Here is a 27,567-nt window from a genome sequence, read left to right on the forward strand (position 1 = left end):
GCTCTGCTGATCCCCCTGCCCCCTATAGAGCCGGCAGTACAGCACTCAGCACACCTGTAGATGCTCTGATGATCCCCTGCCCCCTATAGAGCCGGCAGTACAGCACTGAGCACACCTGTAACTGGCTCTGATGATCCCCTGCCCCCTATAGAGCCGGCAGTACAGCACTGAGCACACCTGTAACTGGCTCTGATGATCCCCTGCCCCCTATAGAGCCGGCAGTACAGCACTGAGCACACCTGTAACTGGCTCTGATGATCCCCTGCCCCCTATAGAGCCGGCAGTACAGCACTCAGCACACGTGCCGCTCGCCCTGGGGGAGGTGTGGTGTGTTGTTGTGTGGCCGCTGTGGCGTCTGCTCCTCCCTGTCTCACTCCCCCTCACTGAGCGCTCAGCCAGGAGATCCCGGAGCGGCCGGTCGGTCGCTGCCCCCTCCTGTAGCTGCAGCGTGGTGCGGTCCGGCAGGAGATGAGGCTCTGTCCTGCCTGTGTGTCCTGAGCTGGGCTCGGTCCTGGTAAGTTCTATCTGTGGAGGGGGAGGGGGGGATCGCTGTTATTATTCGTGCACTTCTCAGCGCCTTGTGTGTGATCACCGCCGACCTCCATGATGTCATCTGCTGATGTGAGTGTTCAGAGAACTACAACTCCCAGCAGTAATGTGCAGTTATGAGTACATCACTGCCATCCCAGCAGGATGAGTAGTGGCAGATGGGGCTCCATTGCAGGACAGTACTTGTAGTGCAGTGGGGCACTGACCCTATACTGATGATACAGCCTGCAGTGCCTGGGTTCTGGGTGGGATGGGGGTAGTAGTCCTGTCCTGTATACCCCTTGTACATGCTGCTGGTATACGGCCGCCTCATATTCGACTTCATGGTGTCAGAAAATCCAAAGTGGGGTCTGTCCGCCGGGTTTATCAACTGGATCCGTCCGCCAGTCATCAGGGTCCGAGCACAAATCCCAATATCCGGACTGGGAATGGGGGTCTCCTGACCTGAGCCCACACAGGTGAGATTGGGGGGCCGCGGCCGGTCCGTACCTGGCCCATGATTATACCTGTGACACCGTCCAGAGATCCAGTCACAATCTTATGGGCTTCACCGCTGAAATCACGAAGCCTTTCTTGCTTGCTCAGAGCTTTCCCTGGTTTTTGTCTTTACCCCGGGCACCGAGAAGGAAACATGGTGCATAATAGGCGCTCCGCTAAGTCTCTGTTCACAATAGCGCACCATGTTGGGGTTTCTACTAGTATCCTCCCCAAAAACTGAACCCCCAACGTAGCCGTTACCCTGATTGAGGATGGCGGTGTCCCTGTGGACGTCGTCTGATCCCTATCCTGGTAGCATTCGTATCCTCGGCAGACCAAGTTTTTGTTTTTTTTTTTGTCCATGCGTGAAAAAGACGAATTCTGCCAGGATGGAGCGCAGACGGCGTCCACACTGACTCCGCCGGGGGTTCCGAAACCCCGACATAGTACTCAGCGGAAGAACACTGTACCCGTGACTTCATCTGTTCAGGTGGGTATCTGACAACCACTTTGTTGACCTTTTTCCCCAAAATCAATGAGCAGAATTGTGATTGCGGCTCTGGAGCATTTTACAAGTTCCAAATTTCTAACTTAATTGCTTCCAAAATTTTCCCAATTAATTATAATATAGATAATAGTACCCGAGAGTATTAAAAAAACAAACTTAGAGCGTGTACTAAGATTAGAAGTCACCACCTATCCATAGGATGGGGGAGAACGTCCTGAACGTTGCGGGACCACCCGCCGGGACTCTTGAAGAGACCGTTCTGGGGGTCTCAGCAATCAGTAGGTTATCCTCTCTTTATAGGGGTTGTCCACTACTATAGGTGTCCTCATTCTATAAGGGGTTGTCTGAGTAGTGGACACATTTAACCAAAACCCCAAAATGCCGCAGGTCCAGGACATATAGGGGCCGATTCATCATTTGCTATTTATCGAAGTCACTTTTTATTTTGTCTTGTGGTTTTCACTGACATTTTCTGGGCAAAATTCTACAAAAAAATGGTGCAAAATCAAAATTGCCTTTTCTGAAAAAAATGTATTTTTCTCTGCGTTCTTACATGTCGCCTATGTCAATATCTTACCTCAGAGACTCCGCAATCTGCCGACTTCCTGTAGACACATAAACAAAATGACAAATAAGGGCTAGACGGCAAATCTTACAGCGCTGCCTCTGTCCTGGGTCCAGTCGGGCTCCATATGTGTCCACAGTCACCGAAGTCTACAGCCGACACATGTCCGACAGCTGTAACACATGCAGGGACACCTTGTATGGACAGCCTAACAAACATGTTGCTGCTGTCGAACAGCCGCAGGAGCTCAAACATAGTAATCGAGCGCTGTGAAGCCGCTGTTGGCAGCGGAGCATGCTGAGATAACACCTAATCCCAGCACGTTCGCTCATCACTAGTGTGCACATCTTGGCAGGTACGTGCGCTTCTTATTTGAATTAATTGGACTATTTCAGCACCAATCACTTTCTCCATCAGGAGGTGAGCAGCCCTAGTTGTCCTCCGGACGCAGAAGTGATGTGTTGGACAACCCTTCCACAGGGCCTTAAATATAGGGGTTCTTCTATTGATAACCAAGATGGAGACACAACTCAAATTGGTTGCCCAAAACGCTTGCTTCAGGCATTACATGAGTGCAAATGGTCATGGCGTCTAGACTTTGGTTGGTCATTGAAGAGGCGTTATGATCCCCCTAAAATGGGGGTCAAACACTTGACTACAGCTGTGTGACCTCCTGGTTTCCACATATGGAGAAATAGAGAATGTGTCTTTAAAAAGCCACTGTCAGCGAAGAACAGCAGCTGTTGGATTCCAGAACCAGAAAGGTCCTTTTTTTTTTTTTTTTTTTAAAGCAAGGGAAGGGTTAATGGGTAGGCAAGAAAGGACGAGCCCCTATAGCGCTTCACTACACCGCAGACACAACGTGCTGCGACAGGCCGTGCCTTTAATTTGTCCGCTCTTGCGTGCATATAGAAGTGCACTTCCTACATAAAGGGATGAAAAGTTCTGCAACTTTCTAATATAATATAAAACTAAAAGCCCTGCCCAGAAGTTATTTCTCACAGCTGAGGGTTTGCGACAGCTGCGTGTATTCTGGGATCGTCTGTGAGACACCCATGGTGGCAAAATATCAGGACAGGATAGAGTTTTGTGCTAGATCTTGGGTTGGAGACGATTGTAACAAAACCTCAGCTGTGAGAAGTTTTTGTCTGAATGCAATATCTCCATGTGACCACAGGGAGTGCTGTTTCACCAAATGACTGTTTGCACTTCTAATATACTCATTGCTCACAGTAGTAATTCAACACGAGCAATGTGATCCTTTATGACAAGAGGGCAATTCTGAATTTAGGGAAGCATGCAAAATTTTACCAATGTACAGTACATGTGTGTATGCACCCATAGTCCTGCATTGGTGTCATAACTCCACCTTGTCTACTTCAGATTAGACCTGTTTTACAGCCGCAATGGCTACCCCCCTCACATAATTCAAATGAGCTGCAATATGAAGAAACACAGCTCCTGAGATACATGTCTCAACTGACAGAGGAACTTTATTGTAAGCACATGTACCAGAGCTGCTGGAGAAAGGCTCTGACGGGAGAAAACTAAATCTTTACTGGGAATGGAGGACTGAAACTGGAGAAAGCAAACTTTTGTGCTCAATCAGCTGATGAAAAGAAAACTGACATAAGAAAAAATCCCGCAAATGATGAATCAGGCCTCATGTCTTGATTTCATCAGGTCTGAGTTGTATGACTCAAGGGGGAGTAAAATCAAATTGTTGGAATTTCAGTTCCAATCCTTTTGTTTTCCCGGGACATAAACCGCTGACATATCTCTCTCCTCTCTCCCTTGTTGAAAATGCATGGTTAATGTATGGAGGGGGTTGTACAGCGCCAAACCTAATGGTGATTTCCATGTGCATCTCTGTAGGCCTTTCTAATGGACAACTGAACATTTATCTATTGTCTCTGATAGAGCTGATAACAGAGAACAATACCTCAGTCTGTGGTCAATAATCTCTAGTTGGGGGAGGGGTAGCTTTCACATAGATGGTTTATCAGTCACTTTCTCTAAGATCCAGGGCACACTTTGGTCCTGTCCGTAATCGGGTTCTGTAGTTCATTGTGGGAAAACGGAATTCCAAGAAGGAATGTGCGCCGGTCAATATTTGACTAGAGATCTCCCCACAGGTACTGTGGATATGTTATCTGCACGATAAGATTATAAGAACCTCATTACTACAGTTTATAACCGGTAGCCTCCACGGCGCACCCATTCATACACATGCTTAGATCCTGCAACCGGCATGTGATCCCCATTGACGCTAAAGAGGTACTCGGAAGGTAGTAACCTCTCAGAAATGGCATCAGTGGCGTTTACAGGACCCGTGACCAGGTTACAAGTGACCAGTTTTTGGCCTTATTTTGATCCCATTGCTTTCCTGAGTAATCTATTTTTTGGGTGTTTTTTGTTTGGTTTGTTTTTTTAATTTGGTGCTAAATTTTTCTGGTCTTGACCCTGAGGTCCTCCCCAGCTTTGACCATTTTGACAAAGCCGATTCAAAATGGTGTGAAAACTATAAGAATGTCCCCAAATTTTTGCGCTACTTTTTTTTGCAAATTTTCAAAACTTTCCTGCCACTTTTCCAGCGTAAAAGCTTTGATGAATCAACCGATGGGTGTTAACCTAACGTGGCCTAAAAGTGAGTCCACCTTCATTTTAAGTTTCCGATAAGATTCATTGCATTCTTATGGGTTTTTGGGAGACATCAGGAAGAGCCAGGATTTGCAGTTGTAATACAGGTGCAAAAAAAAAAAAAAAGAATTGTACTCATCTGAAACTGTCTTAGTCGGGGGTCACACGGCCGTTGATACGGTGGGGTCAGGCATATACCAAAGTTGCACACATGAATGGGTCCAGATTCACCACGGAAGGGTGCAGGAGCTGCCTGTCATTACACGCGGTGGCTGATGGTGACGTAACCGACCGTCATTGTTTAAATATCCATTAAAGGAAGGGAAAAAACAGTCATAAAGTAAACACGCGTCTAAACCACGCCTGCCAATAAGGCATAGCAAAGCACCAGGAACAAATACTACTACTTGGGAAAACAAGACCGGTCCTTGTTCTTCTCATCACTTCTGGGGTTGACTGGACTGACCGAGGTGCGGTGCTTCCGTTACCTAATGGCCCGTTTTTGACCAAGTATTGAGTTTAACCAAGTTTACCACCGAGTTTCTGTGACAACCGTGCGGTAACCAATAAAATTAGATTGTGACGCTATTCAGGACACTCTAGCACAGAGGTATTATATCTATGCAATTAGGGTTTCTCTTTCTATTGGTCCTTGTTTGTATATATACCTTATCTGGCCAGTACCCAACCACCCCTGGACGAAGCATTTCGGTGCGAAACGCGCGTCGGGTGTGGTGGGTCCCCCAGGAGTACTCCGCAGGTAACTATATCTATTGCTGGTACATACACTGGTATGGAGTGGCGCTTACATGTGCCTTGGGTGCATAGTTACACAGTACCTTTTTGATCTTTTTGTGTGCACATATTAATATTATTTATTTGATTGTATTTACCTTATGTGCACACTTTGTTGTTGGCTTACTCCTTGGGCTACCCACCCTTTTTGTGCTTGTGGTTTTGCCCATTTTTAATACCTATAATATTTTTCTAATAAAAATCATGTTCATTTGAATTGGCCCAGTGTAAAGTTTTGTTTGTAGGTGTCATTTATATATGATCACTTCATGGCGTTGTTTGAGGGATTTGTTTAGGTGTATTTACAAGTATTGAGGCCGGTTGCTGCTGCAGAGATGTCCTATCCGATGTCCAAGGGTATGTGTCCACGTTCAGGATTGCATCAGGATTTGGTCAGGATTTTATGCAGGTAAAATCCTGACCAAATCTGCACCTGAGGTCACTGGCAGGTCACCTGCGTTGTCCTTGCGTTTTTTCTGCAATGTAAGGACATGCTGCGTTCTTAAAAGACGCGCTGCATGTGCGTTTTTGCGGGTATGCCGCATGCGTCTTTTAATGCATAGTGGAGACTGGATTTCATGAAATCCCCTCCACTATGCTGTAACATCTGGACGCTGCGTTTTTGACGCTGCGGCTCAACGCTCCGTCAAAAACGCAGCGTTTCCTGAACATGGAAACATACCCTTAGGCTACGGTCACACGGTCAGTATTTTACCTCAGTATTTGTAAGCCAAAATCAGGAGTGGAACAATCAGAGGAAAAGTATAATAGAAACACGTCAACACTTCTGTATTTATCACCCACTCCTGGTTTTCGCTTACAAATTCTGAGGTAAAATACTGACCAAATACTGAATATGGCCTAAAAATAAATGTGTAGAAGCCATCATAAATTAGTAACGTAGACCGAACCCACTGATATCGAAGGGTTCAGCCAGCAGTGTGTGTATGGTAGCCTGGACAATTGATGCTCAGGTACTTAAGGATCTAGCATGCCCGATTTCTGACTGTCCATATTTTCGTTCTGGACATAAGCCACCAGAGATGTCTGACATCGGCTCTGTCACATAGGACATAGGAAAGCTTGGCTGAACGAGAGCTCCTGTGTATGGGAGAGATGGCCGACATAGCTGTACGGCTAGAGGAAGAAATCTAATTATAATTAGGAATGTGAGGATTAATAGCGTTCAGGCTTGGGTTGCTTCTTCATGTAAATGTATTTGCATGCCACTTGTCCCCTTAGAGGACATAATTATATTTAATTACTTTTCTATGTTCTAACGAAGGGTGAGGCGCAGAGATGTGGTGATGAGACATCAGTGATGCTATACATGAGCTTTATGAAAATATATATTATTATAATTACGACAATCTCCTGTGTGAATCTCTGCGGCCATGACTAGAAGTTATTGGGGGAATTTTACAGGTGAGATTAGTCTGGGTTGACTTCTGAGAGACTCACTGCTGCCAAAAAATGTGGGTCCTCATACCTCAAGAGCTTTGTTGTTCAGCTCTTCAACTGGATTGAGGACATTTTTTGCAACGTGGGGGGTTCCTGTCTTACTTAATTTTTAGAACCTTCTAAAAAAAATGGGATATCATGGAGCAATTTGCTTTTTTGGGATAGTATTTAATTGATTTTGACTTTACGTTACCTGGACCCTTCATAGTTGGCAAACAGAACTTTTCGGACCCTCACAAATCTACGCAATAAGGATTCCTCTTATCCTCCCTCATAGAGAGGAGAACTCACATGTCCATGGTCCATACTTGCTTACATTGCTATTGGCTAATAACAACATTTATGGTAAGGCCCCCAACTGGAACATGAATGCCCACTTTGGGGGTTTACGTAAATTCTGCCAGTTTTGACCCAGGACTGACTGATTATTTCCAGGAAATCCAGTTATTCCTGGCAAATTCAAGATTGTTGGCAAAATATGTCTATGGTTTGTAACATTAAACATATGTTCCCACACCAGAAATGTCAACTACATGTTAAAGGGAGCCTGACAGCTGATTTGTGCTGCACGCACCATGGGAGGCAGCATGAATCAGACTCCCGGCTCCATTATTTCAGCCGGGTATGTTTTATGCGGAGCGGAACATTTTCTGAAAAAATATAGATTTAAAAGCCAGATGGGGATCATGGCGCTCATGTGACTAGTCTCCCGGCGACTTCACTACTCCACTTTTCATGACTGACAGGTCTTTCCCCATACACACACTAATAGCCACTGAAGGGGAGTGGAGCAGGGAGAAGCCTTCGGTGACTTGCCTCTTGGACTAGTCATCTGAACGTCATGGTCCCCAGTGGAGTTTCGACACCTTCCTCCCTGTCAGTGAGAGTCCTCTCCCTATACACACACACACAGGGTAAGCAGGGCAGACAAACCGTCATAGACAGGCCTTTTGGACTACTCATCTGAACGTCATAGTCCCCAGTGGAGTTTCGACACCTTCTTCCCCGTCAGTGAGAGGCCTCTGCCTATACACACACATAGGGTAAGCAGGGCAGAGAAACCGCCATAGACAGGCCTTTTGGACTACTCACCTGAACCCTCATGGTCCCCAGTGGCGTTTCGACACCTTCTTCCTCGTCAGTGAGAGGCCTCTGCCTATACACACACATAGGGTAAGCAGGGCAGAGAAACTGCCATAGACAGGCCTTTTGGACTACGCATCTGAACATCATGGTCCCCAGTGGCGTTTCGATACCTTCTTCCCCGTCAGTGAGAGGCCTCTCCCTATACACACACACATAGGGTAAGCAAGGCAGAAAAACCGTCGGAGGCAGGCCTTTTGGACTACTTATCTGAACGTCGTGATCCCCGGCAGCTTCTCTCCACCCCGCTCCCCTTGAGGGACAGGTCTCTCCCTATACACACACACACGTAGGGGAAGCAGGGCAGAGAAATTGCCGGAGACCGTCCTTTTCTTTTGGACTAGTCCTCTGAAACGCATAGTTCCCTTTCCAGCTTTTTCAGAATCACTTTAATTCTTGAAAAAATGTTGTTAAAAAAAACCATGCATGATGTGACCCAACTAAGGCTACTTTCACACTAGCGTTAACTGCAATCCGTCACAATGCGTCGTTTTGCAGAAAAAACGCATCCTGCAAAAGTGCTTGCAGGATGCGTTTTTTCCCCATAGACTTGTATTGAATGACGGATTGCCACACGTCGCATCAGTCGTGCGATGGATGCGTCGTGCTTTGGCGGACCGTCGGGAGCAAAAAACGCTACATGTAATGTTTTTTGCTCCTGTCGGTCCGCTTTTTCCGACCGCGCATGCGCGGCCGGAACTCCGCCCCCACCTCCCCGCACCTTACAATGGGGCAGCGGATGCGCCGGAGAAATGCATCCGCTGCCTCCGTTGTGCAGTGCGATAAACGCTAGCGTCGGAATCTCTCCCCGACGCATTACGACGGGGAGATTCCGACGCTAGTGTGAAAGTTGCCTAAAACAATAGGGAATAGGCAAAAAACGATTTATAGATTTCCGGTCTACAGTTTTCCAGTTGGATTAACTACTTGAGGGGATTTATAGATATACGTCCATCTAGTGACTGGTGTTTCTAAAGAGAATGTGTCATCATACTTGCAATTTTCACACTGGCCACTTTAGCAAAATTCTAGTTATGCTATCCTGTACAGAAGACTTTTCAGAAGTCTCATTATCCTTACAGACAGGATTACTGCTCTATATACAGTAGATAATACGGGATCCACCATTCACAATTGATTTCTGATTTTTTTTTTTTAAATATATTGCATATGAAAATTGAACCCAAAATATTTAAACAAACACTTGATTTAGACAAGTAATTTTTTGATGACAAATTCCCGATAAGTTGCCTAAATGGGGAAAATTAGCGGCTAGAATATCCTGTATTGTTTTTCGTTACTTGCGTTGGTGAAATTTGTGCCTCTTGCAGGCTTATGGTAGGCGCGATAACACTACGTGCATAGAGAATGTAGATTGTGGGGAGAGAGGTTTCCTCCATAAAACGTCTCGTAAAACGGCGCCAGATGTGCTTGTTGGCTTGAACGTTACTGAGCGATGTTGTGTTCCCGTCATTAATACGCTGAAAGCAGGCATTGTCCCTTTAAATACCAGACCTATTAAAGCTCTCAAGTTACACGCAAGCCTTCCAGCAAAACAGCCCAACCTACATGCAGTGCAGGAGGAGAATGGTATAGGAAAACTATAGAAGACTAGAACAAGTCCTACTAGGTCCAGGGACAAGACCAGACTTCCAGCATGTGTCCTGAAAACCCGCCTGCTGTTTTATAATGACCAGGAAATGCATTACTGACCAGAAGTAACTTATCGCTCAGCAAAATTGTATGATGTGGTAAGTTTAATGTTCTGGGTTGGTCTTGTTGGGGGTTGTAGTGTTCTATGTATAGAGGATATAAGAATTGTATCATTATGTCTGATGGTTGGTCGACATGGAAAAGCTTCACCTTGCAACGTATAAGCTTAATATCTTACCTTATCTATCATATATAAATGCTATGGTGAAGACCTCCGTCTCATGCCAATATCCACCCTTACCTTCATGAGATGATCTACTAATTACGCAAGCCATCACTTGTCCATAAGCTTGGGTTATTGCTCTTCATCCTTGGAAAGCTCTCCTTGGTCCGTGCCTGGCAGGGCAGCCCTATAACTGTACAAGGATGTCGTGAGATGCAGAATCCAGTACAAATGGCACATTCAGTCAGAGGAACAGCTGAGTAATAAGTGGAAACGTATCCCTTCTTGGAATGTTTCGTCACTTTTGATGGTTAAGTATACCGTAATTGTCCTTGGCAGAGAGTTAGTGAGTGGAATTTTCAGAGAAATCTGGTGTGCAAATCAATACATGTAATTGGTAAAATGCTCTCCTGAGTGGAAGCTCTTCTCCATATATACAGTCATGCATCTCAACGGGAGCCTGCGACAGCTGGGTGATGACATCCGCAGGAGCTGTAGGTAATATGGATATGTTGGATATATTGCTTGTTAAAATAAAGTATATCAGATCACTGAATCTCCTTCTACTGGGATCCCAAACAATCAGTTATGATCTGAGGAAGAACCAGATCAGTGAGTAGATAATTGCCCTATAGCACCACCATAGGACGAATTAAGCATTTCTCCCTCCTAATTGAGTTAATTGCTCTATATAAGGTGTTGGAATGGGTTCACCTGGGTCCTCCTGAGTGAGATGCTCTTTGTGCGCCTGGGTCCTCCTGACCGACATGCTCTTTGTGCGCCTGGGTCCTCCCTGACCGACATTCTCTTTGTGCGCCTGGGTCCTCCCTGCCCGACATGCTCTTTGTGCGCCTGGGTCCTCCTGACCGACATGCTCTTTGTGCGCCTGGGTCCTCCTGACCGACATGCTCTTTGTGCGCCTGGGTCCTCCTGACCGACATGCTCTTTCTGCGCCTGGGTCCTCCTGAGTGAGATGCTCTTTGTGTGCCTGGGTCCTCCTGACCGACATGCTCTTTCTGCGCCTGGGTCCTCCTGAGTGAGATGCTCTTTGTGCGCCTGGGTCCTCCTGACCGACATGCTCTTTGTGCGCCTGGGTCCTCCTGACCGACTTGCTCTTTGTGCGCCTGGGTTCTCCTGACCGACATGCTCTTTCTGCGCCTGGGTCTTCCTGAGTGAGATGCTCTTTGTGCACCTGGGTCCTCCTGACCGACTTGCTCTTTGTGCACCTGGGTCCTCCTGACCGACTTGCTCTTTGTGCACCTGGGTCCTCCTGACCGACATGCTCTTTGTGCGCCTGGGTCCTCCTGAGTGAGATGCTCTTTGTGCGCCTGGGTCCTCCTGACCGACATGCTCTTTGTGCGCCTGGGTCCTCCTGACCGACATGCTCTTTGTGCGCCTGGGTCCTCCTGACCGACATGCTCTTTGTGCTCCTGGGTCCTCCTGACCGACATGCTCTTTGTGCGCCTGGGTCCTCCTGACCGACATGCTCTTTGTGCGCCTGGGTCCTCCTGACCGACATGCTCTTTCTGCGCCTGGGTCCTCCTGAGTGAGATGCTCTTTGTGCGCCTGGGTCCTCCTGACCGACATGCTCTTTGTGCGCCTGGGTCCTCCCTGACCGACATGCTCTTTGTGCGCCTGGGTCCTCCTGACCGACATGCTCTTTGTGCGCCTGGGTCCTCCTGACCGACATGCTCTTTGTGCGCCTGGGTCCTCCTGACCGACATGCTCTTTGTGCGCCTGGGTCCTCCTGACCGACATGCTCTTTGTGCGCCTGGGTCCTCCTGACCGACATGCTCTTTGTGCGCCTGGGTCCTCCTGACCGACATGCTCTTTGTGCGCCTGGGTCCTCCTGACCGACATGCTCTTTCTGCGCCTGGGTCCTCCTGAGTGAGATGCTCTTTGTGTGCCTGGGTCCTCCTGACCGACATGCTCTTTCTGCGCCTGGGTCCTCCTGAGTGAGATGCTCTTTGTGCGCCTGGGTCCTCCTGACCGATATGCTCTTTGTGCGCCTGGGTCCTCCTGACCGACATGCTCTTTGTGCGCCTGGGTCCTCCTGACCGACATGCTCTTTGTGCGCCTGGGTCCTCCTGACCGACATGCTCTTTGTGCGCCTGGGTCCTCCTGACCGACATGCTCTTTGTGCGCCTGGGTCCTCCTGACCGACATGCTCTTTGTGCGCCTGGGTCCTCCTGACCGACATGCTCTTTGTGCGACTGGGTCCTCCTGACCGACATGCTCTTTGTGCGACTGGGTCCTCCTGACCGACATGCTCTTTGTGCGACTGGGTCCTCCTGACCGACATGCTCTTTGTGCGCCTGGGTCCTCCTGAGTGAGATGCTCTTTGTGCGCCTGGGTCCTCCTGACCGACATGCTCTTTGTGCGCCTGGGTCCTTCTGACTGTAAACAAAAACCTGGCACTCAACTTTATATGTCTGAGGAGATTTTATTGTTCAGCAACAAAAACGTTTCGGTCCTTTACAATCCAGATGCTGTAGTCGGAGTAGACGCGGTGTCCACCGCTGGTCCTAACGCTCGTGCTGGGAAGGGCGTCTTCCCAGCACGAGCGTTAGGACCAGCGGTGGACACCGCGTCTACTCCGACTACAGCATCTGGATTGAGCCTTTGCACTTATATTGTCAGCGTTCTGACAGCCATCCCTATTAATGCGCACTCATAGAAGTACACTGCCCACAACTACATGCTCAATAGCACGTAACTGATGAAGGTCCAACTTGTAAAGGACCGAAACGTTTTTGTTGCTGAACAATAAAATCTCCTCAGACATATAAAGTTGAGTGCCAGGTTTTTGTTTACATTTGGTATGGTGTTGGAACCTACCTGAGCACCTCTTGTTCTTTGGCTGTGCACCAGGTTTTATTTCTATATTGGGTCCTTCTGACTGACATGCTCATTGTGCGCCTGGGTCCTCCTGACCGACATGCTCTTGACTGTGCAGGAGTCCATGAGGATGCATCGGGGTTGCAGTGGGATATGAGCCTTCCCTCCTGTGCCCAATAGCTGTCTCAAAAAGACTACCCTCTGCCACATGCTGCCCAACTTGGGTTTCATGCAGAGTTGCACATGTTTAGGGTTGGGGAGGAGGTAGAGGGGGAAAAAAGAGTGGTTCATATAAAGGGGTAGTATCGCCTAGATAACACACCCCCTTCTTATTTATAATCATTTATGCTGATATTGAATACTATTTATTAATGGCTAGGAACTAAGAAGTTTGGCAAATTGGCAGTAAAGCAATCATCTGTGTGAAATAGTTTCATGGATCTGTTAACAAATCACAGATCCGAGTGTGACCTCCATGAGACTCTGAGCAGTTCGTATGTTGATCCAGTTTTAAGGATCAGACTTGGACATACACAATAGATCTGTGTGCTATCCGATTTTTATATATCAGATAGCACATCGACACTTCGCAGGGATGATGTATTACTGTACTTTACAGATGATTTCCTTGCTTCTGTAGTCATCATGATGTGATTGCCCTCTGGCTATGGACTAGTTAATGGGAAGCCCTGTGAGATGTCATCAGGGCATGCCCTGGTCACATATTCTCTTCCCATCAGCCTCACTAGGTAATTAAATGAGGAAGTCTTTAAAACCTAAAATGGCTGGGAACAGCAAAGAGGTAATGCTGACATTGTCCAGGTCCTTTAGTTTCCTCATTTTTGTAATTTCTTTCTGCTAATTCCCGATATTTAATTTGTAAGATCTGATGCTTGTGGTTCTTGTAACACAGAGATCACACGACATCATTCATTACAATAAGGAAGACTGGAAATGGGTCCTGACTGTATACCAATTGATGTACAGTGTAGTGCTCTTGTCTAAGCATTGCCATACGTAAGGGTACCGTCACACAGTGGCATTTTGATCGCTACGACGGCACGATTCGTGACGTTCCAGCGATATACTTACGATCTCGCTGTGTCTGACACGCTCCTGCGATCAGGGACCCCGCTGAGAATCGTACGTCGTAGCAGATCGTTTGAAACTTTCTTTCGTCGTCTAGTGTCCCGCTGTGGCGGCATGATCACATGGTGTAACAAAGGTGTGCACGATATTGTATACGATGTGCGCATAGTAACCAACGACTTCTACATCGCACATACGTCATTAAATTATCGCTCCAGCGTCGTGCATTGCGAAGTATGACCGCAGTCTACGACGCTGGAGCGATGCTGGAGCGTCACGGATCGTGCCGTCGTAGCGACCAAAGTGCCACTGTGAGACGGTACCTTAAGTCAGTAGATTTCCTAAAAGTAGCCGTAGGCTTATGAGATTTGTTGGGAGACGTCACATCCAGATGGGACCATCAGATAAACTGTCTAAGGCCTTGTAGAGAAGTAGCCAAGGCTCAGATTTTTCTTGTTTTATTTGCTTAGCTTGACTATGAGTAGAGTTGTCTGGCACCCAATTATTACCCCATTCTCTATTGAAATAGCATGTACACTTGGCCAAAATGAAGATTTGCTTAATTGTAATTTTGACAAGTGCATAACAACTAGTGGGTGACCCACCCCCCCCAAGGCAAGGTGACTGATGAGTGACCCCAATGAATCGTTGATTCTTGAGTTCCAAGGTTTGGTCAAAAAGGAGTCTCGAATATGTAGCTATAGGAGTGATGACATCTAACTATGAATGAAGATGCCCTTGCATGCTTCAATAATGAATCCTACATGGCAATCTGTGTCTCATGTGACTATTTGCTACTGGTTGGGAATATTTAGTTGTCGCAAATTCTTAAGATAAATGAAATTTGTATTTGTAGTAAGTGGCCCATACAATAGGCACCTAAGTCCTGGTTTACTGTCAGACCATAGGGCAATTGTGTTTATGAAGGGCGGTACAGGGCCAGTTTGCTGTGGGCCGGAACGGAGTTCTCTTTTCCCGGAAAGATCTCTTCTAAACAGGAATCTGACTGATGTGTATTGTGCTGCGGAGTTCATTCTTTACTCACTTGTAGTTCGGGAGTCATTGTTGCCTACCCGTTCATGGGACTGGATCTGGTTTCGAATATGACAGCAGACAATTCTGAGACAGAGTCCCTTTTTGGTGATGTTCCATTTCCACTGTGTACTATCAGTTCTTGATGTCGTTCTGCCAGACCTGCCCCCTCCTCAACCTCTTCTGTTAGTCCCAGGTGCTTCCTATCCGACATTACCGTTTCATTGAAGCACACCATCCTTCCCTTTCGCTGTGACCCGATTGATGTCTTCCTCACAGAGAAGACAGGCATGTGGCACTCAATACCTCTTCCGGGCCCTAGGCCCAAGACTGTCCCGGCCTCCACACAAAGCTTCGGATGTGTCTTCATACTGTTAGGAGGCTTGTACTGAAAGAACCCTTTCGCCTCTGATGCATCTGCTTTTTGGGAACCTGTTGGTACTTCATTATCTAGCACTTCCTCAGAACTACATCACAAACCTGACTCTCCCAGACTCCTCACGCGCTCTCCTCCACTCTGACTCTCTGACTGACCCCCAACTAAGAAGTGCTTTCACTATAAATCTAACCCTTCTCCACTAATAAGCTGATCTTTATACTAACTGCATGATTTCTGTGTAGTGCAAACTGTATCCCTAGGCTGATGATTGTTCTCCTAATGGACAGCCCTGCCCCCCCCCCCCCCCCCCCCCCTTCATTCCCAGGGACAAAGCCTCCAGGAGAACTGAAACACAAGGGGGAAAATTATTATTTATTATTATAGCGCCATTTATTCCATGGCGCTTTACATGTGAGGAGGGTATACATAAAAACAAGTACAATAATCTTAACCAATACGAGTCACGACTGGTACATGAGGAGAGAGGACCCTGCCCGCAAGGGCTCACAATCTACAAGGGATGGGTGAGGATACAGTAGGAGAGGGTAGAGCTGGTCGTGCAGCGGTTTGGTCGATCGGTGGTTACTGCAGGTTGTAGGCTTGTTGGAAGAGGTGGGTCTTTAGGTTGTTTTTGAAGGTTTCGATGGTAGGTGAGAGGCTAATATGTTGTGGTAGAGAGTTACAGAGTAGGGGGATGTGCAGGAGAAATCTTGTATGCAATTGTGGGAAGAGGAGATAAGAGGGGAGTAGAGAAGGAGATCTTGTGAGGATCGGCGGTTGCGTGTAGGTAAGTACCTGGAGACGAGGTCACAGATGTATGGAGGAGACAGGTTGTAGATGGCTTTGTACGTCATGGTTAGGGTTTTGTACTGGAGTCTCTGGGCAATTGGGAGCCAGTGAAGGGATTGACAGAGGGGAGAGGTCGGGGAATAGCGGGGGGACAGGTGGATTAGTCGAGCAGCAGAGTTTAGAATAGATTGCAGGGGTGCGAGAGTGTTCGAGGGGAGGCCACAGGGCAGGAGGTTGCAGTAGTCAAGGCGGGAGATGGTGAAGGCATGGACTAGGGTTTTTGCAGATTCTTGGTTTAGGAATGTACGGATCCGGGAAATATTTTTGAGTTGAAGTCGGCAGGAAGTGGAAAGGGCTTGTATATGCGGTTTGAAGGAGAGATCAGTGTCAAGGAATACCCCGAGGCAGCGAGCTTGTGGGACTGGGGAGAATGAGCAGCCGTTTACTGTAATGGATAGGTCCGGTGGGAGGGGGGGTCGCGTGAGATGGGGGAGAAAGATGATGAATTCTGTTATGACCATGTTAAGGTTTTAGAAATCTAGCCGAGAAGGATGAAATGGCAACACATGGGGGAAAATTTTATATATATATATTTTAAACCAAATACTTATTTTCCACCATAATATGCAAATAAAATGTTCAAAAAACAGACAATGTGATTTTCTGGATTTTTTTTCTCAGTTTGTCTCCCATAGTTGAGGTCTACCTATGATGTAAATTACAGACGCCTCTCATCTTTTTAAGTGGTGGAGCTTGCACTATTGCTGACAGACTAAATACTTTTTTGCCCCACTGTATCTATAATATAACGCTGGGAGCGTCACTCTGTCCGAAGCCTTTATAGACTGCGCAGGCGCAAGCGCCGGCGCAGTCTGGGCCTCACAGAGTGACGCTCCCGGGAGATCGCGGTATGCGTTCACACTGAACGCACACCGCGATCTCCAACAGAGAAGCAGGGACCGCTAGGAGGGTGAGTATCGGCCATATTCACCTGTTCTCCGTTCCACAGCTGAGCGCCGCCATCTTCCCGGTCTTCGGCCTGCGACCTTCAGTTCAGAGGGCACGATGACGCGCTTAATGCACGCCGGCGCCGCCCTCTGACTGAACAGTCACAGCCAGGAGACCGGGAAGATGGCGGTGGAACGGAGGACAGGTGAATATAGTAAGTGCTGGGGGGCCTGAGCTGGCGGCGATACCGGCACCTGACCCCCACAGCGCGCCGGTGTCCCCGCCTGCTCAGGCCCCCGGATGGGTGCAGCACATGACAGGATGGGGACACAGGATGGGTGCAGCACATGACAGGATGGGGACGCAGGATGGGTGCAGCACATACCAGGATGGGGACGCAGGATAGGTGCAGCACATGACAGGATGGGGGCGCAGGATGGGTGCAGCACATGACAGGATGGGGACGCAGGATGGGTGCAGCACATGACAGGATGGGGACGCAGGATGGGTGCAGCACATGATAGGATGGGGGCGCAGGATGGGTGCAGCACATGACAGAATGGAGATCATATACCAATATAAATGCTCGCCACCCGGGCATAGAACGGGTTCAATAGCTAGTATATGTATGTGTGTGTGTGTGTGTATATATATATATATATATATATATATATATATATATATATATATATATATATATATATATATATATATATATATATATATATATATATATATATATAATTTTATTTTTTTTTCCCTTATTAGAAAACTTTGCCCCGCTGCCACAATAGGATTATACAAAAATAAATTAAAAAAGTAAATAAGCCTGAGCGTTTCTTACCCTTTACGGACTCGAAGCAAGGTCACCGCTGCCCTGATCTGCAGTTATTGGCTGCAGCGGTGAAGTCCTGTTGAAAGCCTTGCAGCCAGTCGTTGAGCTCCGCCGCTCATATAATCTACATCGGCAGAGCCACTGAGCGCAATGACTTGGCTGCAGCACTGTCAACGGGATATCACCGCTGGGACCAAAAAGAGACTGGAAAAGAAGCGAAGACTTGGCTCTGGATCCGCGGATAGTCAGTATCGGCTCCTTTTTGTTATATTACAAGTATAAACATCTTTTGCTGACCACTTTAAAAAAAAAAAAAGGAAAACGCCTTTAATGTTGTGTTTTTAAACTCAAGATTACGCCTTGTGTTTGGGGAGGAAATAAGGGATATTGGATTTCAACATGCCCGATGAGTTGTCTGGCAGCATTGGAAATTTTGTCGAGTGTTGAGGGTCTCTAGCCATGTGTGTAAATCCACGGTGGATGACGTCACTCCCATTTGTAGTTTTCTACCACCAAGGGCCTCTGATCTCCGGCCGACACTACAAATAAGGAGACTGGAAGGTCTAAAGAAAAAAAAAATCTTTCTAATACAAATTGGTAATTAAACCAGAATTGGTGAACTGTTTTGTAAAGAAAGTAGTTAACCCCGAGGCGCTCAGCCGAGACTAATTAGGTAATGTGAACAATAAGTCTGTTCCACCTCGGTGATCTGCAGGAAACCAGAGGCGACAAAAAACGTAATCGCTGCCCACGCTACGCACATCAAGAAATACTAGCACCGATTAAAGCCCAAAAGTGTCCTGACGCTCCCATGGTCCTACTAATTAAAGGTTCACTTACAAGGGACGATAATCGGTGAGCTAGCGTTTATAAGGATATTCGTTCCTGATCATCGCCTCGTTCTGATGCTGGCGGACAAGCAAGATGTCCATTCCTGGACTTAATGGATCGTTTTATGCAGACACCCAAACAACCACATCCATACTGCGACTAGGCACAATTTCTGCTAATTAACTAAAAAACTAAGAATTAAAATGTAACATTTCAATTTTTCTATTTGAAGATGTAGATGTGTAGTTAATGAAAAAGAAATGACCCATTCAAGGTCTGAAGACCCAGGAGGCCTGGAGGATGAGAACGGGCAACATGACCTACGCTCTGCGTGGTGTCGGAGCACAGGTCTCGTACTCTCCTCAAAATAAGAAGCATTTAATCCTTGGCTGCTGCTCCAGGTTTTAGTAAAGAAATGCATCAGAAGAATGTTAATTCCTCCATTGTCCTTGATCACGAGGGAGGAATATTTTCCACCAGAACATGACCGGAATAAGAGTTCCTGATAATAAACAGTTGAAGGTGCTTATACCTTTTTTGATCGGACCCAACTTTGGTGTAAAGGTTTTGGTCACCTAAGTAGTAACCAAGGCATGCCCAATGCCCCCAAGAGCAGAATTCTGTAGAGACCCGGGCTACGAGCGTGAATGGGGATTGATAATGTCTCTGTGGAACCATTAAGACTCTTCCTGGAGGTGGCAGTTTTCCTTTATTCCTCACGTCCTGTTTTGTGAGACGTCCACTCCTGTTTGATATCCTGAGACAACACTGTAAGGAAGCTTGCAAGCCAACTGGGGTCCATTAACCAGTTTTATCATTTCCTTCTTTTCTAGAAATATTCGGAATAAAATCAAACGACTTTTTTTGTGCATAGTTTTATTGTTCCGCGTTGTTTTTGGTTACTGGAAGAGACTGCACAATGCCCATTGTGGTTGGATGACGTGACATGGCTTTCTATGATAAGTAGTGAACTTCACTTCTTTTGGTAGGGGATCTGATCAGTGGCAGGTTGTTACAATTTCTGGATTATAGGATGCTGGCTTAAAGGGCACAACTAATTAAAATAAACATTACGTGCCTGTATTTGATCCACCTAATTTTCTTCCATTGAATTTTTTGAAGCTATTATTCGAGCACGCCGAAGACCCTCTGTTAGCACCCGAGTATGCTCAGATAACACCTTATCTCGGCACGCTCGCTCATCACTATTCCTTACCCTATTTTATGGGTGCCTCTCTATAACCCCCTCATAGGGTCCTGTAATTTTTTCACACTGTCCTGGTGTAAATAAATCTGGACTTCTTGTAATATGATGAGCAGGGATCACCAAAGGAGTGTGCACAGATGAGGTTGAGTTCAGCTGTAAAATCCCAAAATGGCATCATAGCTGCAGTATCATCTGTCTTGTGGTGGAGCTTGTCGGAGCAAGAACTTCCATGGTCGTCCTGTGTTTGGATCATTGTGCCACAGGTCGATGTCGTCTGTGTGTGTTTTCTTTTTTTCTGATGAAGGCTTAGTAGGATTTCCAGGGTGAATCTATGTTTTTTTTCATAAAAGGTTTCCTTTACACCCGACCCTTCGTGCAAAAAAAAAAAATATTGTTCGGCGTAAGCGTTATGTAGAGCCTGTAGGACATTTTGCGCTGATTAAGGTACCACACAGGACTGGAGCTCGGGCCATGGAGCTATAGAGCATACCTACAAGACAAGATGTCGGGGAGGAAGAAGATGCAAACCGTCTGTCTATTCTCTGTGCTCCACTGAAATGTGCCGATCTCCACCTTGTAGTCAGTGGGAGCGTAGGCCTGGATGCGGCATTGGCCCTCAACTCATTCTTGTAACCTCTGGGTCCCATTTACTATATTGGGGTTTGTCATATATATTATATACGCACGCGCATGTGTTCATATGTAATATATATATTTATACTTTTGGATACAGGGGCTTTGGTGATTAGGGGCCTTTTGGGCGTATGAGATGACCATTTCTAATTAAGATCGGTGACTGTTCGGGTCCCTGATGGAGTCTTTGCATTGGGACCAAAAGCTTTAAGTTGCACGATTGTTGTATGTGTCAGCTTATAGTCTGTACAAGTGATGTTTCGTTAGTGGGTATGTGTGTTACAGACTGTATGTGGTTGTATCTGCACACGTATGTATTCCACATCTGTCCTGTATGTGGTTATTACTAGTGATGAGCGAATATATTCGGCACTATTTTTTACTCGCACAAATAGTTGGCTATTCGTTACTCGGTGAGTAATTTGGTATTCGTCTTGGTATATTCGGGTGACCTGCCCAGCATGTTTGGCGCTTTATTTGCCAATCACATTAATTCCGGCACCATCTTTGGTGTGGCATTACTGTAATTGACTGCCCGAACACCACAATGTGCATGACAGTGCAGCAAACACCGCTTCTGGTCGGCGGGGAAATCATCCCTGCTGGTCACAGAGCCGTGGTTCCCACGCTGTCAAGACACCATGAGTGCTCAGCTGTGATCGGAGGTACAAAGTTCACCTCCGGTCACTGGTGTCAGCTGATGGGACTACTGCTCCCATCATCAGACGCCTGCTGCCGCTAATAAGTGACAGCAGGAGTGGCTGATGGGAGATTCATTAGCTGGCTCCTGCGCTGTAAATAAATAATTAAAAAAAAACCTGGCATTGGTTCCCCCGTATTTTTGATAACCAGCCAGGCAAAACTCACAGCTGGGGCTGCGACCATCGGCTTCAGCCAGGCTGGTTATCAAGAATAGAGGGTCTGTGCCTCCCTTTATCCCTCCTTGACCAATTTGTCTTTGGGCAAAAACTTTCTATCTGGACACCAATAGGTTTGAACCCTGATTGTTCTCTGTAATTGCAGTTTATTGCAAGCGGCACCATTATTTCACTTCTTACAGCTTTTTGCATTTGGGATTGTGCAATAGGATAGCTTTATTTCGCTCTTAACCAGCTGCACATATGCACTTCAGCATATTCCCTGCATTTGTTTGGCTCATAACATGGTGCTGTGAATAGGGGTCCATAGCCTTTGGCTGTCTGACACGTTGCGCTTTTATGAGCTTATTGACATAGCCATACATTCGGATTGCATATATGTGATACTTCATATAATACTTCTACAGTAGAGACATTCTTTAGTATATTGCTGGTCGGATTCAGTGAAGGTTGGTTATTGCCCTATCATGGGTATTGAACCATGTTTTTTGTTTTTAAATGTTTTTATCACTGTCTCATTGGGCTGTGTTAAATACTTCGTGGCTGCTATATACTACGTGGCCAGTGTTGTATACTACGTGGCCAGTGTTGTATACTACGTGGCCAGTGCAGGGCCGGCTCCAGGTTTTCGAGGGCCCCGGGCGAAAGTGGGCCCCCCCCTTTAACACATACCCCGATTTATGATGCACAGATACGCAGAGAAATGTATAGTACAATGCCAGATTTCACTTCTTACATGAGTGACAGCTATTGTAGATTCTGCAGTGTATATATACAGGAGGAAAGGTGCTGTGCAGTGTATATATACAGGAGAGGTGCTGTGCAGTGTATATATACAGGAGAGGTGCTGTGCAGTGTATATATACAGGAGGAAAGGTGCTGTGCAGTGTATATATACAGGAGAGGTGCTGTGCAGTGTATATATACAGGAGGAAAGGTGCTGTGCAGTGTATATATACAGGAGAGTGCTTTTCTGTTTTGAGTTTTTCTATGAAACAAAGACTTTTCTACATAAACAACGTTGTTTGGTTTTGCGGCCCCGACAGATCTGTGCTACAAAGTAACAGGTGGCTCGGGCATTAATGAGGGACCTGATGCTGAATCCTTTCCACAAACCCTAATGACCCAATTAGTGCCCTGTCATTAGAAGCTTATTAAACGCCTCCCTGTCCCGAGCAGTCATGTACAGTATGGGGGGATCCTGCAGCCCACCCCCTGACTGCTCCATACCATACACTGCCCTCTGTCGCGCTCACTATTATCCTGTGCATTTCTCCATCATCGTTACCCCATGTTACACTTGTCACCCCCCACTACAGAGTAGCAGGGCAGCCAATGTCACCCCCTCCCGGACCCTAATGGCAGCAGGAAATGTCTGCTCCTCTATTGGGTTGGAAACTGATTTAATCAAGGAATAATGTGGATTTGTTGCCGGTGGCTGCAGGGGAAGGGTTAAGTGATGCCATGTCCTTGGTGGGAGCAGTGGCAGCTGCTGGGACCTGGACAGAGACAATCAATGTTGCTGTGACTGCACAGTGTGACCTGGAGGAGAGAAGCTGAGACTCCGGAGCAGAAATCACCCACATGCCAGCACTGGGCAGAGTCCCTCCAGTCACCAGCCTGGGGCCACGGGGCCCCAACCTACAGCCCACATGGCAGCAGCTCCCCTTCCTCCTGGCATCTGGTTAACCCCATTTATGCGGGTCGGATTGTTATCTTTAAGGTTCAGCAATAACCTTCATACAGATGGGAAGGGGTTAAGCTTCTTCCTACCCCACTGGTGCAGGTTTGGTGCAGCATGCATGTATTCTGGGTGAGCTGGGCGGCTACAGGCTGCACCCCATCAGCTGCTCCTCCAGACATCACCCACATTTTTAGGCAGCGGAGACAGACAGCAGCAGACTGAGCCACAACTGCAACCACTGCTGGATACCATAACACTCACTCAGGCACTTGTAGGAGCTCCAGAATCTGCCTGATAAATTTCAGCACTGTCTGCAGCCACCCAGGGGGGAGAGCAGAGAACGTGCTCTCTCCGCCCACAATGTCACACCGGCTGCCTTCTGTTAACCCCTATGTGTGCCTGCCTGGCTGCACTGACTGAGTGAGAAGATGCTTGTGTCAGAGCTGGCACATAGGGGTTAAGAGAACGCAGCCAGCAGTGACTTTGTGGGGGGAGAGAGCATGTTATCTCCTGCTCTGCTCTCCCAGCTGTATCTATGACAGCGTGAGTGGGCCCCTGTTGTGAATTCTGTGGCTGAATTCACTCCTGTGGTCACAAGTGGTACTGCAGCTTCTGAGCTTCCTCCCTCAGGTGTTCTGGTGAGCTCGTTAACTGCTTCATTACTTAACTCCGCCTGATGCTGCTATCCTTGCTCCTTGTCAATGTTTCAGTGTTGGATCTGAGCTTCTCCTGATTGTTCCTGTGACCTGCTGCTCTGTATAGCTAAGTGCTTTTTGCTTTTTTGTTGCTTTTTTTCTGTCCAGCTTGTCTTTTGTTTTGCTGGAAGCTCTGAGACGCAAAGGGTGTACCGCCGTGCCGTTAGTTCGGCACGGTGGGTTTTTTTTGCCCCCTTTGCGTGGTTTTGCTTTAGGGTTTTTTGTAGACTGCAAAGTTCGCTTTACTGTCCTCGCTCTGTCCTAGAATATCGGGCCCCACTTTGCTGAATCTATTTCATCCCTACGTTTTGTCTTTTCATCTTTCTCACAGTCATTATATGTGGGGGGCTGCCTTTTCCTTTGGGGAATTTCTCTGGGGCAAGTCAGGCCTATTTTTCTATCTTCAGGCTAGCTAGTTTCTTAGGCTGTGCCGAGTTGCCTAGGTAGTTGTTAGGCGCAATCCACAGCCGCTTTTAGTTGTGTTTAGGATAGGATCAGGTGTGCAGTCTACAGAGTTTCCACGTCTCAGAGCTCGTTCTTGTATTTTTGGGTATTTGTCAGATCACTGTGTGCGCTCTGATCGCTAAGCACACTGTGTTTCTGGATTGCCTTCATAACACCTGTCATTAGCAAACATAACAGGCCCCCCCCCTCTCCCCAGGGCCCCGGCATTTGCCCGGAGTGCCGGGTGCTGACGCCGGCCCTGGGCCAGTGTTATATACTATGTGGGCTGTGTTTTATACCGCGTGGCTGCTATATACTATGTACCCACTGTTATATACTACGTGTCCAGTGTTACAAACTGGCCAGTGTTATATACTATGTGGGCTGTGTTATATACTACGTGCCCACTGTTATATACTACGTGGCCAGTGTTAGATACTATGTGGCTGTGTTATATGTGTTATATACTATGTGGGCTGTGCTATATGTGTTATATACTATGTGGGCTGTGCTATATACTATGTGGCCAGTGTTAGATACTATGTGGGCTATATTACATACTGTTTGGCCTGTTATATACTACTAGCCCTGTATTAACGCATCAGGTATTCTACAATATGTATTTATGTATGTATATAGCAGCCACATAGTATATAGCACAGGCCACGTAGTATTTGTCTGCTATATACTACATAGCTCCTATATACTACGTGGCCTGTGCTATATACTATGTGGCTGCTATATACATACATAAATACATATTCTAGAATACCTTAGAATCGGGCCACCATCTAGTATTATATATACACGCACACATGATGGTTTCTCTTCTATTTCTCATGTATGAGGCTCACTAGATAATGATATAGGTGCAGATATCGGTATAATCCCAGGTCTGTTCTCACCATAGCCGCCTCGTTGCAGATAAACCTACCACTAACCCTTCCCGTGCTGGGGGCACATAACCTCTAAACAGACTGGGTGGAGGGGTCTGTGGGTGCCTGATAACGGCAGGGTGCCATCACACAGATAACATGTTGGCTGTACACAAGGCTGTAATACTGGGGACGCTGCGGAGCCTGTGTGCCTCACAGGACCACCCATAAGACTGTGGGTCACTTGTATGGCAGGCGGGGGGATACTGCTGGCAGTATGGGAATTCATACACCATTTTCCTCCTTCTCTGCAGTCTGAGTCGCCGTCACCATGATTCCCGTGGCCGAGTTCAAGCAGTTCTCGGAGCAGCAGCCGGCCTACAAAGTGCTCAAACCCTGGTGGGATGTCCTGGCCGAGTACATCACCGTAGCCATGCTCATGATCGGGGTCTTCGGTTGCACCCTACAGGTAGGTGATCGCCGGACACATTTTTATTTTTTTCTGTCCCTACAATTATGTTAGCATTGATATGAATATATACTTTACTCCTTGTGAAGCTGTTCTGCAGCAGCTTGAGGCATTGTACATTATACCTTACACTACAGCTGCTGCAGAAGCTCTTCGAGAAAGAAAAGAATTGCTACAATAATCCTATTCTGTTGCATGAAATTCACTTTTGAATGTATAGCCCTGCATAAACGTATGTAACCCGTGTCCATATGTGCGGTTTGGATGTGCGATTTTCTTACATGTCCCCAGGGCAGACATCTTCATATTGGTGGCTGCGCCCTGTTCCTGGCCTCCCAAAGTGGAGCTGCTCTGCAAGAACCCATGTACAAGAGTGGAGCTGTGTCTGGAAAAAGATCCATTATTTTTCTTTTACTAATCTCTGCGATCCCTTTAAACCCTTTTATGCCAGAATATTTCAATGCAAATCAAACCTGCGGTAAATTATACAATTACAATATCTTATGCCCCCCTCAACATCCATTTATTTTTGCAGTAATGTGCTAATTTTGTTTTTGTAAAATGAATGAATAAAAAACAAAATACATAAAAATCCATGTTTGTGGCTAAAGCTCTTACCCGAGCAGAACTTGAAACCAGAGGTACATAAAACTTCAAAATAAGTGTTCATCTCTTTCTAGGTCGCGGGTTGCAACATCACCCTATTAACGCTCATTAGATACCGTTTTTGTAATGTGACGTTGCAAAACCATGTATTCCCAGCCTTATGTCCGTCTGCATGCACAGGATTTGTCTTCATATATTCACAGAAACTGAAGAGACTGAAAATTGTCCAGATGTCCATAAACGCACACCTGACAAATGTCCTGATTAGGTGCACGGGGTGACGAGCTCTTTAGTTACACATCTTCTTACCCCTTTTGTAGAAAAGACATTTCTTCACCTTCACCCACCCCACCACTTCCTAAATGTGAGCGAGCACATATCCTCTGAGATTGATAAGAAGGGGGTGATGACATGAGGAAAAGTTCCTGTTGCTGTCCCCTGGGCTTAATGGTAGATAATAGTGGCCGTAAAAGGGACAACTATAGCAGGTTGTGTTGGGAAGAAGGGTGTGATAACACAAGGAAAAGTTCCTGTTGCTGTCTCCTGGGGTTAAAGGTAGATAATAGTGGCCGTAAAAGGGACAACTATAGCAGGTTGTGTTGGGAAGAAGGGTGTGATAACACAAGGAAAAATTGCTGTCTCCTGGGGTTAAAGGTAGATAATAGTGGCCGTAAAAGGGACAACTTTAGCAGGTTTTATTGGGATGTAGGGTGTGATAACACAAGGAAAAGCTGCTGTTGCCTTCCTATGGAGTTAATAGTGGCTGGTCAAGAGATATCAATAGGTTGTGATGGGAGATAGGAAATGATAACATGAGAAAAAGTTCCTGCACAAGAGATGGCAGTAACAAACTTTGATCTATCATTTCTCCATCGCTTGTGGCAGCTTTCCCCTTATCCCCCTTTTCCAACATAAATGTAGAACAAGCAGTGAAAACTTTTGTTTCCTACTCTGTGCCAGCCCTGCTTCCCCCTGCTTCTTAATTGACAGTGAAGACAAGGGGTTCTGTTGCTCTTCACCGTCAGTAGAGAGGCGGGGGCAGCGCTGGTGGAGAGTTGTGAAGAGGAGCCGAGGACTGATGCTGATGTGCCCACCATTGCACTTGCATGCCTAATTTGAATAATAAAAACACGAAGCACTGGATGCAGACTGGAATGAGTATGGTTGGACATGTTTCCCTGCCATATCCAGCAGTATCTCGGCTTCCCCAGGTATGTCCTTACTGACAGGTTCACTTTAGATAAATGGTCTTGAAAATGACGAAGGTAATGTCGGGCAATGCCACCAGCCCATCTCCAATATAGTAATTTATCCAACGACC

At 46.7% G+C, this 27,567-nt stretch overlaps 1 protein-coding gene across 2 annotated transcripts in view; it reads left to right on the forward strand.

The window, feature by feature from the left end:
• The first annotated feature begins 378 nt into the window (after positions 1–378).
• The window catches only part of LOC138677016 (volume-regulated anion channel subunit LRRC8E), a 32,061-nt gene continuing 4,872 nt past the window's right edge, over positions 379–27,567 (forward strand). Inside the window, exons 1-2 of one of the 2 annotated variants that reach the window (XM_069766800.1) lie at positions 379–514; positions 25,486–25,640. In XM_069766800.1, coding sequence (XP_069622901.1) covers positions 25,503–25,640 — 138 coding nt within the window. In that variant the 5' untranslated portion in view covers positions 379–514; positions 25,486–25,502. Of the gene's footprint in view, positions 515–9,708; positions 9,890–25,485; positions 25,641–27,567 lie in introns of those variants that run through there. The other variant, XM_069766801.1, reaches the window with a different exon arrangement.

Source organism: Ranitomeya imitator, chromosome 4, assembly GCF_032444005.1.
Source record: "Ranitomeya imitator isolate aRanImi1 chromosome 4, aRanImi1.pri, whole genome shotgun sequence".
NCBI classification, from domain to species: Eukaryota; Metazoa; Chordata; class Amphibia; order Anura; family Dendrobatidae; genus Ranitomeya; species Ranitomeya imitator.